Here is a 14905-nt window from a genome sequence, read left to right on the forward strand (position 1 = left end):
TTGCCCTCTAGTCACTAACACCAACCCCTTTTAATTAAGTGGGTTGCAACTTGTGAACGGACAAAGCATTCCAACCTGTTTGACTTTCCCTTACCTAGTAAGAGATAACTAAACAGGATAACCTTTAATTATCAATTAATCTAGAGAGTAATCCAACAACAGTGGGACTTCCAACTAATCAACTCCCAGTCAAGGCTTTTATTTACATTATTCAAATTCTCCAATTTAATTCCCTGTTTACACAACTCAAACCTTTTTGAAAACATCTGATTAATAAAATAGCACACTTTTCTGCAACTCGTTGGGAGACGACCTAGGATTCATACTCCCAGTATTTAAAATTTAAATTTCTGTGACACCTTTCTAAATTGATAAGTGGATTTCTGGTGAGTTAAGAACTATACTTGCAACGTATATATTTTAATAATTTTTAATTCACCAATTTCTGCCGCATCAAGGTCCCTCTTGTTTCTTTGTTGTTGTGTTTTGGGCCTGTGTCGGCGCCTTTGCTTGTAATGAACATTTTCCTTTTTGCTTTTCGTTGTCATTTTGGATAATGCTAGTTTTATTCGGGCCGTTGTGGCCTTGTTTCTACTTTTCGTTTGCTCGGGCCGTCGCGGCCTTTTATTTTACCATTTACTCTTGGTATTTTTGCTTGAGCCGATTTGTTCTCGTTTGGTCCCTTATGGTTCCCGGGGTGATCAGTCCCGGGTTTTCGTCGGGTCGACCGTTTGCTTTTTTCGTTGTGTCCTTTATTTTGGCTTGAGATTTGCAAAAAGGTACACTTATCGTTGTTAACTGAGCAAATAATAATAATGCATAATTAGATGAAACAAGATAGTAGGTATGACTCACACAAGACATAAAAAGGGAGTAAAGTAGAACATAATGGGGGTTGAGGTCGTGTAATCGCCCCTTACTACGAGTAGAATCTCCTGAGATTTGCCATGTTCTATGTTCTCGGTACCTCGTTTCCGTCCAACTTTTCAAGCTTGTAACTCCCTCTGCCAAGGACTTCTCTTACTCTGTAAGGTCCTTCCCAGTTTGCGGCCAGTTTGCCTTCTCTTGGGGTTGGTGGCCCTATATCGTTACGCTGTAAGACTAGGTCGCCTTCTGCTAAATTCCTCTTCACTACTTTGCTGTTGTACCTAAGGTCTATTCTTTGTTTTATTGCTGCTTCTGTTAGGTGGGCCATCTCCCTTGTTTCGTCGGCTAGGTCTTTTTCGATTGCTTCATCTCCTCTTCCGAGGAGTAACCTCGGGCTTGGCTCCCCGATTTCGACTGGGATGACTGCGCCGACCCCGTAGGTGAGTCGGTAGGGGGTTTCGCCAATAGATGATTGGGGGGTGGTTCTGTATGACCATAGGACTGAGGCGAGCTCATCTGCCCATGAGCCCTTCTTCCCTTCAAGTCACTTTTTATGCCCTTTTAGGATGACCTTATTGGCCGCTTCGACATGTCCATTTGTCTTAGGGTGTTCTACTGTCGAGAACTTCTGCTTGATACTTAGTCCTTCTAGGAACCCTCTGAACTTTTTGTCACTGAATTGTGTTCCGTTGTCTGATACAACGGCTTTCGGGATCCCAAACCTTGTGACCACTTGCTTCCACATGAATTTTTGGCAATTTGCTGTGGTTATGCTGGCTAGCGGTTCCGCTTCCACCCATTTGGTGTAATAGTCCATGGCCACTATTAGGTACTTCACTTGTCTGGGTCCTGATGGGAATGGCCCCCAGGAGGTCGACTCCCCATTGGGCGAAAGGTCGGGGGGCCATCATGAGGCTGAGCTCCTCGGGAGGTGCCTTGTAGAAGCTGGCATTTTCTGGCACTTTTTACATTTTCTCACGAATTCCTGGGCGTCCGACATCATTGTGGGCCAATAGTATCCTGCCCGGATGATTTTCCTTGCTAGGGATCTTCCCTCGATGTGGTGGCCGCAAGACCCTTCATGTACTTCCCTTAGGACGTAGTCCCTTTGGTCGGGGCGAAGACACTTGAGTAGGGGTTGGTGGAGCCCTCGCTTGTACAGCTGTCCTTGTATGATTGTGTACTTAGGAGCTTCCCTCTTGACGGCTTGTGCTTCCTTTTCGTCGGGGGGTGTTTCTGCGTGCTCCAGATATCGGGAGATTGGGTCTATCCATGAGGGGGGCTTGGCACTTCATTTGCACACATGATAATTGCGGGTTCCGTGGCTGATCCTTGGATTAAGGATTTGTTCCCCGTCCCGGGTTTGGTGCTTGCGAGATTGGAGAGGAGGTCGGCCCAGGCATTTCTCTCTCTGGGAACGTGTTGGATTGTGACTTCTTCGAAGCTTTGGCACAACATTTTCACTTTTTCTAAGTACTTTTGTAGCAGCACATCCCTGGCTTGGTAGCTGCCGTTTACTTGGGAGGTGACGACTTGAGAATCACTGCTAACTTCCACCCTTGATGCCCCGACTTCTTTAGCTAGTATTAGTCCCCTTATCAAGGCTTCATATTCAGCCTGATTGTTTGAAACTGGGAATTTGAACTTGATGGATTATTCGAAAGCCACTCCTGCTGGGTTTTCGAGAATAATTCCGGCTCCTCCGAACGTTTGGTTGGATGCTCCGTAGACATGGAGTTTCCACCGTGTGTTCGACAGGTCGGGGGTTTCTCCTGTGACCTCTACGAGGAAGTCTGCCATGGCTTGGGCTTTGTTCGTTTGCCTTGGTTCATATTTCAGATCGAATTGGGATAGCTCCAGTGCCCATGCCATCATTCTTCCCGCCAGGTCGGGTTTTTGGAGGACCTGTCGAATTGCTTGGTCGGTTCTCAGGATGATTGTATGCCCTTGGAAGTATTATTTTAGTCTCATTGACGAAATTAGTAGGGCGTAGGCTAGCTTTTCCAATTTGGTGTACCTTGTTTCTGCCCCTTGGAGCAACTTGCTGATGAAGTATATCGGACATTGCGTTTTGTCCTCTTCCCTGACTAGGACTGCTGCCATTGCTTGTGTGGTTACGGCCAAGTACAGGTATAAGGGCTCGCCGTCTTTGGGCTTGCTGAGTATGGGAGGTTCCGAGAGTATCTTTTTGAAGTGGTTAAATGCCTCTTCACACTCCCGGGTCCACTTAAAGGTGATTCCTTTCTTTATTAAGTTGAAGAATGGGATGGCTTTCTCAGCCGAGGCTCCGAGGAACCGGGACAGGGCCGTGAGCTTCCCGGTGAGCCGTTGTACATCCTTGATACTCCCAGGGCTTGTCATTTTGAGGACGGCTTCGCATTTGTCCGGGTTGGCTTCTACCCCTCTTTGTGTTATCATAAACCCTAGGAATTTCCTAGCTTCCATGGCGAATGCGCATTTAAGCGGATTGAGCCTCATTTTAAATTTTCTCAATGCCTCGAAGACGGCCTGGAGATCGCTTATCAATTTGCTCGGCTCTGCTGTTTTTACCAAGATGTCATCGACATATACCTCTACCGTCTTGCCGATAAGATCATGGAAGACTCTGCTCATCAGTCTTTGGTAGGTGGCCCCTGCATTTTTCAACCCGAAAGGCATTACCTTGTAGCAATAGGTGCCTCCTGGCGTTATGAAGGCTGTCTTGTCTTCACCGGGTTGGTGCATCGGGATCTGATTGTAGCCGAAGTAGGCATCCATGAAACTGAGGAAACGATATGCCGCTGCCGAGTCCACTAGGGTGTCAATGTTGGGGAGGGAAAGGTGTCTTTCGAGCATGCCTTGTTCAGGTCGGAGTAATCTATGCACATTCTCCATTTCCCGCTGGCCTTCTTGACTAGGACAACGTTGGATAGCCATGTTGAGTATTCGAGTTCTTTGATGAACCCTGCTTCTAACAACCCTGCTGTTTGCCTGGCGACTTCTTCAGCTCTTTCTTGTGACATCTTTCTTCGCCGTTGAGCTACCGGCTTGACGTCGGTTTGATGGCTAGCCGGTGGGACATGACTCCAGGATCTAATCCCGGTATGTCAGATGGGGTCCATGCAGGTCGCTGTTTGCCCTAACAATTTCCATGAGGGGGCCTTTGAGTTCGTGGGGTAGGTTTCTGTTGATGAAGGTAAATTGGTCCGTCATCTTCCCTATTTGGAATTTTTCCATGTCCCCTTCTGGTTCGGGCTTTGGTTTTTCCTCCATTCTGACGTCTAGATCTGCTAGGAACACGCCAGCTGCCTTTTTGGATTCTTTTCTTAAGGAGAGGCTGGCGCTGTAGCAGGCGACCGCCATTTCTAGGTCTCCTCTTATGGAACCGACCGTTCCCTTGTCCGTTATGAACTTCATCGTCAGGAACTTGGTGCATATTACAGCTGAGAACTCATTAATGGTTTTCCTTCCTAGGATGATGTTATAGACAGTGGAGTCTCTAAGGACTACGAAATTTGCCATAACTGATTTTCTAGTGTCACCAGTTCCAAGGCTGATTGGGAGGGAAATCGTCCCGTCAGGCCTGATGTAGTTGTCCCCTAGTCCCATGACTCCATGTTGATGGTTCTTGAGGTCGGATTCCTTGAGTCCCATGGCGTCGAACACGTTTCTGAATAGGATGTTAGAGTCAGTTCCTGTGTCAACGAGGATGCGCCTAACTAGTCCGGTGCCGATCATTGCTGTAACCACCATGGGGGGGTTTTCAGGAAGGTCGTTGAACCATTTATCTTCTGGACCAAAGGAGATTGTAGGGTACCCTTTGCCGGTGGCAGGGGTATCCGTCGAGATGGAGAGTACCCGGGTGTCCTTTCTTACTACCGACTTGGATTTGGGGGGGCTGTCTCGTCTGACCACGACGTTAACTACGAATGTTGAAGGGTTGCCGGTATCTCCTGGGGGTTCTTATCTTGGCTTGACAGCTCGGCTCCGTTCTTCCTCAGAGCGTTCCCTTTCCCTCCTCCTCGACTCCTCAATCATTTAGTTCTCCTTCTCTGATGGCCTGTTCCAAGGCATCTTTAAGATCAAAGCAGTCTTGGGTCTTGTGCTCGTATCCCTTGTGATAATCACAGTAAAGGTTTTTGTTGCCCCCTGTCCTCTCTTTTAGTGGTCTAGGCCTTGACAGGATCCCCTTGTCTGCAATTTGTTGGTAGACTTCTACTATGGGCGCCGTGAGTGGCGTGTAGTTCATGAATCTCCCTACTCGTGGGTGCTTGGGTGGTTTGTTTAGGCTGCTATCTCCGGGAGCTTCTTTGTACCTGTCGGTTAGGGGGGCCTGTCGGGTTGACGGGCTAGGAGGCTGCCGTTTATTAGCTGCTACTACCTGGCTGACTTCTTCATCGTTGATGTATTCTTTGGCGACGCTTTGAATTTCCTGCATGGTCCACACGGGTTTGGTTGTAAGGTGTTTCCTAAAGTCTTCGTTTAGTAGGCCGTTTGTTAGGCATAGGTGGTGCACGAATTTGCAATCCGTACAACTAACCAGCAAGTGCACTGGGTCGTCTAAGTAATACCTTACGCGAGTAAGGGTCGATCCACGGAGATTATTGGTTTGAAGCAAGCTATATTTATTTTATTAATCTTAGTCAGGATGCCAATAAGGTTATTTAGATTTAATTGTAAGAAGTAAAAGTATTTGGAATAAGGAATTGTTACTTTATTAATGGAGAATATGTTGGAGTTTTGGAGATGCTTTGTCCTCTGAATTTCTGCAATGTAATATTCAACTCAATTGTTTGTAAAGTTCCATCCATGGCAAGCTGTATGTAGGGTGTCACCATTGTCAGTGGCTATGGTGCACAAAATTGTGATCAATACTTTTCACAACTCAAATAATCCCCGGTGATGAACCCAAAAACTTGGTGTTCAATACCATGACATAAACACAACTTCGCACAACTAACCAGCAAGTGTACTGGGTCGTCCAAGTAATAAACCTTACGCGAGTAAGGGTCGATCCCACAGAGATTGTTGGTATGAAGCAAGCTATGGTCACCTTGTAAATCTTAGTCAGGCAAACTCAAATGGTTATGAATGATGAATAAAACATAAAGATAAAGATAGAGATACTTATGTAATTCATTGGTAGGAATTTCAGATAAGCGTATGAAGATGCTTGGTCCCTTCCGTCTCTCTGCTTTCCTACTGTCTTCATCCAATCCTTCTTACTCCTTTCCATGGCAAGCTGTATGCAAGGGTTTCACCGTTGTCAGTGGCTACCTCCCATCCTCTCAGTGAAAATGTTCAACGCACCCTGTCACGGCACGGCTATTCATCTGTCGGTTCTCAATCAGGTCGGAATAGAATCCAGTGATTCTTTTGCATCTGTCACAACGCCCAGCCTTCAGGAGTTTGAAGCTCGTCACAGTCATTCAATCATTGAATCCTACTCAGAATACCACAGACAAGGTTTAGACCTTCCGGATTCTCTTGAATGCCGCCATCAGTTCTAGCTTATACCACGAAGATTCCGGTTAAAGAATCCAAGAGATATCCACCCAATCTAAGGTAGAACGGAGGTGGTTGTCAGGCACGCGTTCATAGGTGAGAATGATGATGAGTGTCACGGATCATCACATTCATCAAGTTGAAGAACAAGTGATATCTTAGAACAAGAACAAGCGAAATTGAATAGAAGAACAATAGTAATTGCATTAATACTCGAGGTACAGCAGAGCTCCACACCTTAATCTATGGTGTGTAGAAACTCCACCGTTGAAAATACATAAGAACAAGGTCTAGGCATGGCCGTGAGGCCAACCTCCCAATGATCTAAGATAGCATAAGAATGAAGATAGCTACCAAGATGAGAATACAATAGCAAAAGGTCCTATATATAGAGAACTAGTAGCCTAGGGTTTACAAATGATGAGTAAATGACATAAAAATTGACTTCCGGGTCCACTTGGTGTGTGCTTGGGCTGAGCGTTGAAGCATTTTCGTGTAGAGACTCTTCTTGGAGTTAGACGCCAGCTTTGGTGCCAGTTTGGGCGTTTAACTCCCATCCTTGTGCCAGTTCCGGCGTTTAACGCTGGGAATTCTGATGGTGACTTTGAACGCCGGTTTGGGCCATCAAATCTTGGGCAAAGTATGAACTATCATATATTTCTGGAAAGCCCAAGATGTCTACTTTCCAACGCCGTTGAAAGCGCGCCAATTGGGCTTCTGTAGCTCCAGAAAATCCACTTCGAGTGCAGGGAGGTCAGAATCCAACAGCATCTGCAGTCCTTTTTAGTCTCTGAATCAGATTTTTGCTCAGGTCCCTCAATTTCAGCCAGAAAATACCTGAAATCACAGAAAAATACACAAACTCATAGTAAAGTCCAGAAAAGTGAATTTTAACTAAAAACTAATAAAAATATACTAAAAACTAACTAGAACATACTAAAAACATACTAAAAACAATGCCAAAAAGCGTACAAATTATCCGCTCATCACAACACCAAACTTAAATTGTTGCTTGTCCCCAAGCAACTGAAAATCAAATAAGATAAAAAGAAGAGAATATACAATGAATTCCAAAAACATCTATGAAGATCAGTATTAATTAGATGAGCGGGGCTTTTAGCTTTTTGCCTCTAAATAGTTTTGGCATCTCACTCTATCCTTTAAAATTTAGAATGATTGGCTTCTTTAGGAACTCAGAATCCAGATAGTGTCATTGATTCTCCTAGTTAAGTATGATGATTCTTGAACACAGCTACTTATTGAGTCTTGGCCGTGGCCCAAAGCACTCTGTCTTCCAGTATTACCACCGGATACATACATGCCACAGACACATAATTGGGTGAACCTTTTCAGATTGTGACATAGCTTTGCTAGAGTCCCCAATTAGAGGTGTCCAGGGTTCTTAAGCACACTCTTTTTGCCTTGGATCACACTTTTATTTCTTTCTTTTTCTTTCTTTTTCTCTTTCTCCCTTTTTTTCGTTTCTTCTCTCTCTTTTTTTTTATATTCACTGCTTTTTCTTGCTTCAAGAATCATTTTTATGATTTTTCAGATCCTCAGTAACATGTCTCCTTTTTCATCATTCTTTCAAGAGCCAACATTCATGAACCACAAATTCAAAAGACATATGCACTGTTTAAGCATACATTCAGAAAACAAAAAATATTGCCACCACATCAAAATAATTAAACTGTTATAAAATTCAAAATTCATGCAATTCTTTTCTTTTTCAATTAAGAACATTTTTCATTCAAGAAAGGTGATGGATTCATAGGACATTCATAACTTTAAGGCATAGACACTAATGATCACAAGACACAAACATAGATAAACATAAGCATAATTTTCGAAAAACAGAAAAATAAAAAACAAGGAAATTAAAGAACGGGTCCACCTTAGTGATGGCGGCTTATTCTTCCTCTTGAAGATCCTATGGAGTGCTTGAGCTCCTCAATGTCTCTTCCTTGTCTTTGTTGCTCCTCTCTCATGATTCTTTGATCTTCTCTAATTTCATGGAGGAGGATGGAATGTTCTTGGTGCTCCACCCTTAGTTGTCCCATGTTGAAACTCAATTCTCCTAGGGAGGTGTTTAGTTGCTCCCAATAGTTTTGTGGAGGAAAGTGCATCCCTTGAGGCATCTCAGGGATTTGATGATGAGAGGGGTCTCTTGTTTGCTCCATCCTTTTCTTAGTAATGGGCTTGTCCTCATCAATGGGGATATCTTCCTCTATGTCAACTCCAACTGAATAACAGAGGTGACAAATGAGATGAGGAAAGGCTAACCTTGCCAAGGTAGAGGACTTGTCCGCCACCTTATAAAGTTCTTGGGATATAACCTCGTGAACTTCTATTTCTTCTCCAATCATGATGCTATGAATCATGATAGCCCGGTCTATAGTAACTTCGGATCGGTTGCTAGTGGGAATGATTGAGCATTGGATAAACTCCAACCAATCCTAGCCACAGGCTTGAGGTCATGCCTTTTCAGTTGAACCGGCTTCCCTCTTGAATCTCTCTTCCATTGGGCACCCTCTTCACAAATGACTGTGAGGACTTGGTTCAACCTTTGATCAAAGTTGACCCTTCTAGTGTAAGGATGTTCATCTCCTTGCATCATGGGCAAGTTGAATGCCAACCTTACATTTTCCAGACTAAAATTCAAGTATTTCCCCCGAACCATAGTAAGCCAATTCTTCGGGTCCGGGTTCACACTTTGATCATGGTTCTTGGTGATCCATGCATTGGCATAGAATTCTTGAACCATTAAGATTCCGACTTGTTGAATGGGGTTGGTAAGAACTTCCCAACCTCTTCTTCGGATCTCATGTCGGATCTCCGGATATTCACTCTTTTTGAGTTTGAAAGGGACCTCGGGGATCACCTTCTTCAAGGCCACAACTTCATAGAAGTGGTCTTGATGCACCCTTGAGATGAATCTCTCCATCTCCCATGACTTGGAGGTGAAAGCTTTTGCCTTCCCTTTCCTCTTTCTAGAGGTTTCTCCGGCCTTGGATGCCATAAATGGTTATGGAAAAACAAAAAGCAATGCTTTTACCACACCAAACTTAAAAGATTTGCTCGTTGGTGGACGAAATTGTGATCACTACAACTTCGCACAACTAACCAGCAAGTGTACTGGGTCGTCCAAGTAATAAACCTTACGCGAGTAAGGGTCGATCCCACAGAGATTGTTGGTATGAAGCAAGCTATGGTCACCTTGTAAATCTTAGTCAGGCAAACTCAAATGGGTATGGGTGATATACGAATGAAACATAAAGATAAAGATAGAGATACTTATGCAATTCATTGGTGGGAATTTCAGATAAGCGTATGAAGATGCTTGGTCCCTTCCGTCTCTCTGCTTTCCTACTGTCTTCATCCAATCCTTCTTACTCCTTTCCATGGCAAGCTGTATGCAAGGGTTTCACCGTTGTCAGTGGCTACCTCCCATCCTCTCAGTGGAAATGTTCAACGCACCCTGTCACGGCACGGCTATCCAGCTGTCGGTTCTCGATCATGTCGGAATAGAATCCAGTGATTCTTTTGCGTCTGTCACTAACGCCCCACAATCGCGAGTTTGAAGCTCGTCACAGTCATTCAATCATTGAATCCTACTCAGAATACCACAGACAAGGTTTAGACCTTCCGGATTCTCTTGAATGCCGCCATCAGTTCTAGCTTATACCACGAAGATTCCGGTTAAAGAATCCAAGAGATAAACATTAGAGCCTTGTTTGCTTGTAGAACAGAAGTGGTTGTCAGTCACTTGTTCATAAGTGAGAATGATGATGAGCGTCACATAATCATCACATTCATCATGTTCTTGGGTACGAATGAATATCTTGGAACAAGAACAAGCGGAATTGAATAGAAGAACAATAGTAATTGCATTAATACTCGAGGTACAGCAGAGCTCCACACCTTAATCTATGGTGTGTAGAAACTCCACCGTTGAAAATACATAAGTGATAGTGTGATCATTGGCTTCGGCCCCAGAGAGGGAACCAGAAGAACCAAGATCTGATCTAAGATCTAAAGTGATCAAAAGATGAAAATACAATAGTAAAATGTCTTACTTATAGAGAACTAGTAGCCTAGGGTTTACAAAGATGAGTAAATGACATAAAAATCCACTTCCGGGCCCACTTGGTGTGTGCTTGGGCTGAGCATTGAAGCATTTTCGTGTAGAGACTCTTCTTGGAGTTAAACGCCAGCTTTGGTGCCAGTTTGGGCGTTTAACTCCCATCCTTGTGCCAGTTCCGGCGTTTAACGCTGGGAATTCTGAGGGTGACTTTGAACGCCAGTTTGGGCCATCAAATCTTGGGAAAAGTATAGACTATCATATATTGCTGGAAAGCCCAGGATGTCTACTTTCCAACGCCGTTGAGAGCGCACCAATTGAGCTTCTGTAGCTCCAGAAACTCCACTTCGAGTGCAGGGAGGTCAGAATCCAACAGCATCTGCAGTCCTTTTTAGTCTCTGAATCAGATTTTTGCTCAGGTCCCTCAATTTCAGCCAGAAAATATCTGAAATCACAGAAAAACACACAAACTCATAGTAAAGTCCAGAAAAGTGAATTTTAACTAAAAACTAATAAAAATATACTAAAAACTAACTAGATCATACTAAAAACATACTAAAAACAATGCCAAAAAGCGTACAAATTATCCGCTCATCACAACACCAAACTTAAATTGTTGCTTGTCCCCAAGCAACTGAAAATCAAATAAGATAAAAAGAAGAGAATATGCAATGAATTCCAAAAACATCTATGAAGATCAGTATTAATTAGATGAGCGGGGCTTTTAGCTTTTTGCCTCTGAACAGTTTTGGCATCTCACTCTATCCTTTGAAATTCAGAATGATTGGCTTCTTTAGGAACTCAGAATCCAGATAGTGTCATTGATTCTCCTAGTTAAGTATGATGATTCTTGAACACAGCTACTTATTGAGTCTTGGCCGTGGCCCAAAGCACTCTGTCTTCCAGTATTACCACCGGATACATACATGCCACAGACACATAATTGGGTGAACCTTTTCAGATTGTGACTCAGCTTTGCTAGAGTCCCCAATTAGAGGTGTCCAGGGTTCTTAAGCACACTCTTTTTGCCTTGGATCACAACTTTATTTCTTTCTTTTTCTTTCTTTTTCTTTCTTTTTCTCTTTCTTTTTCTTTTTCTCTTTTTTTTCGAATATTTTTTTTTTGTATTCACTGCTTTTTTTCTGCTTCAAGAATCATTTTTATGATTTTTTAGATCCTCAGTAACATGTCTCCTTTTTCATCATTCTTTCAAGAGCCAACATTCATGAACCACAAATTCAAAAGACATATGCACTGTTTAAGCATTCATTCAGAAGACAAAAGTAATGCCACCACATCAAAATAATTAAACTGTTATAAAATTCAAAATTCATGCAATTCTTTTCTTTTTCAATTAAAAATATTTTTCATTCAAGAGAGGTGATGGATTCATAGGACATTCATAACTTTAAGGCATAGAGACTAAGATACTAATGATCACAAGACACAAACATAGATAAACATAAGCACTAAAATTCGAAAAACAGAAAAATAAAGAACAAGGAAATTAAAGAACGGGTCCACCTTAGTGATGGCGGTTTGTTCTTCCTCTTGAAGATCCTATGGAGTGCTTGAGCTCCTTAATGTCTCTTCCTTGTCTTTGTTGCTCCTCTCTCATGATTCTTTGATCTTCTCTAATTTCATGGAGGAGAATGGAATGTTCTTGGTGCTCCACCCATAGTTGTCCCATGTTGGAACTCAATTCTCCTAGGGAGGTGTTTAGTTGCTCCCAATAGTTTTGTAGAGGAAAGTGCATCCCTTGAGGAATCTCAGGGATCTCATGATGAGTGGGGTCTCTTGTGTGCTCCATCCTTTTCTTAGTGATGGGCTTGTCCTCATCAATGGGGATGTCTCCCTCTTTGTCAACTCCAACTGAATAACAGAGGTGACAAATGAGATGAGGAAAGGCTAACCTTGCCAAGGTAGAGGACTTGTCCGCCACCTTATAAAGTTCTTGGGATATAACCTCATGAACTTCTATTTCTTCTCCAATCATGATGCTATGAATCATGATAGCCCGGTCTATTGTAACTTCGGACCGGTTGCTAGTGGGAATGATTGAGCGTTGGATAAACTCCAACCATCCCCTAGCCACGGGTTTGAGGTCATGCCTTCTCAATTGAACCGGCTTTCCTCTTGAATCTCTCTTCCATTGGGCGCCCTCTTCACAAATGACTGTGAGGACTTGGTCCAACCTTTGATCAAAGTTGACCCTTCTAGTGTAAGGGTGTTCATCTCCTTGCATCATGGGCAAGTTGAATGCCAACCTTACACTTTCCGGACTAAAATCCAAGTATTTCCCCCGAACCATAGTAAGCCAATTCTTTGGGTCCGGGTTCACACTTTGATCATGGTTCTTGGTGATCCATGCATTGGCATAGAACTCTTGAACCATTAAGATTCCGACTTGTTGAATGGGGTTGGTAAGAACTTCCCAACCTCTCCTTCGGATCTCATGTTGGATCTCCGGATATTCACTCTTTTTGAGTTTAAACGGGACCTCGGGGATCACCTTCTTCAAGGCCACAACTTCATAGAAGTGGTCTTGATGCACCCTTGAGATGAATCTCTCCATCTCCCATGACTCGGAGGTGGAAGCTTTTGCCTTCCCTTTCCTCTTTCTAGAGGTTTCTCCGGCCTTGGATGCCATAAATGGTTATGAAAAAACAAAAAGCGATGCTTTTACCACACCAAACTTAAAAGATTTGCTCGTCCTCGAGCAAAAGAAGAAAGAAGAGAGTAGAAGAAGAAGAAATGAAGGAGATGGGGGAGGCTTTGTGGTTCGGTCAAAGGAGGAGAAAGAGTGTTTATGTTGTGTGAAAATGAAGGAGTGAAGATGTGTTTATATAGGAGTGGAGGAGGGTGATGGTTCGGTCATGTATGGGAGTGTTTGGGTGGGAAAGTAGTTTGAATTTGAATGGTGAGGTAGGTGGGGTTTTATGAAGGATGGATGTGAGTGGTGAAGAGAAAGATGGGATTTGATAGGGGAAGGGTTTTTGGGGAAGAGGTGTTGAGGTGATTGGTGAATGGGTGAAGAAGAGAGAGAGTGGTAAGGTAGGTGGGGATCCTGTGGGGTCCACAGATCCTTAGGTGTCAAGGAAAAGTCATCCCTGCACCAAGTGGCGAGCAAAATTGCTCCCTGTGCCAATTCTGGCGTTAAACGCCGGGCTGGTGCCCATTTCTGGCGTTTAACGCCAAGTTCTTGCCCTTCTCTGGCGTTTAACGCCAGTCTAGTGCCCCTTTCTGGCGTTAAACGCCCAGAATGGTGCCAGACTGGGCGTTAAACGCCCAACTGCTAGCCTTACTGGCGTTTAAATGCCAGCATGTTCTTCCTCCAGGGTGTGCTATTTTTCTTTCTGTTTTTCTTTCTGTTTTTACTTTTTTAATTGATTTTGTGGCTTCTTGGTGGACGAAATTGTGATTCCTATTTTCTTGTAATTGGATTTTAGAAATTGGCACTAGTGGATACAACTCCGTTCAACTAACCAGCAAGTGTACTGGGTCGTCCAAGTAATAAACCTTACGTGAGTAAGGGTCGAATCCACAGAGATTGTTGGTATGAAGCAAGCTATGGTCACCTTGCAAATCTCAGTTAGGCAGATTAAAAATGGTTTATGGGTTTTCGAATAATTAATAATAAAAAGAAGAAATAATAAAAGGGATAGAACACTTATGCAGATTTATTGGTGGGAATTTCAGATAAGCGGATGGAGATGCTGTAGAGCTCTTGGACGCCTGTTCTCCTACTCCTTCTACTCAGTCCTTCTTACTCCTTTCCATGGCAAGCTTTGTATAGGGGTTCACCATCAACTGTGGCTACTTTCATTCCTCACGGGGAAATATCCTGTGCGGCTGTCACTCGCACAGCTAACCAGTCTGGAGGCATCACCCATGGCTGATGGCTACATCCCATCCTCGCAGTGAAAACTATGCTAACGCACTCTGTCACAGTATGGCTAATCACCGGTTGGTTCCCGCTCCTACTGGAATAGAATCCCTCTTTTGCGTCTGTCACTAACGCCCAGCAGGTTAAAGTTTGAAGCACGTTACGGTCATTCATTACCGGAATCCTACTCGGAACACCACAGACAAGGTTGGACTTTCCGGATTCCCAGGATCCTACTCGGAATACCACAGACAAGGTGAGACTTTCCGGACCCTCATAAATGCCGCCATCTATCTAGCTTATACCACGAAGATTCTGTTGGGGAATCTAAGAGATACACATTCAAGCTCTGTTGCATGTAGAACGGACATGGTTGTCAATCACGCGCATTCATAAGTGAGAATGATAATGAGGGTAATCTGACTCATAACATTCATCATGTTCTTGGGTACGAATGAATATCTTGGAATAAGAATAAGAGAGATTTGAATAAAAGAAGATAGAATTTCATTAATACTTGAGGTACAGCAGAGCTCCACACCCTTAATCTATGGTGTGCAGAAACTCCACCGTTGAAAATACATAAG

The 14905-nt window shown here is 43.5% G+C and overlaps 1 protein-coding gene across 1 annotated transcript; it reads right to left on the reverse strand.

The window, feature by feature from the left end:
• Positions 1-952: 952 nt before the first annotated feature.
• Positions 953-3783, reverse strand: LOC140175670 (uncharacterized). The gene is made up of 3 exons (XM_072204203.1): positions 2885-3783; positions 1837-2156; positions 953-1404 (listed from the first exon to the last, which is right to left on the reverse strand). The coding sequence occupies exons 1-3, from the start codon at positions 3781-3783 to the stop codon at positions 953-955; spliced, it is 1671 nt and encodes a 556-aa protein (XP_072060304.1).
• Positions 3784-14905: the final 11122 nt, after the last annotated feature.

Source organism: Arachis hypogaea, chromosome 10 (genome assembly GCF_003086295.3).
Source record: "Arachis hypogaea cultivar Tifrunner chromosome 10, arahy.Tifrunner.gnm2.J5K5, whole genome shotgun sequence".
In the NCBI taxonomy this organism is placed as follows: Eukaryota; Viridiplantae; Streptophyta; class Magnoliopsida; order Fabales; family Fabaceae; genus Arachis; species Arachis hypogaea.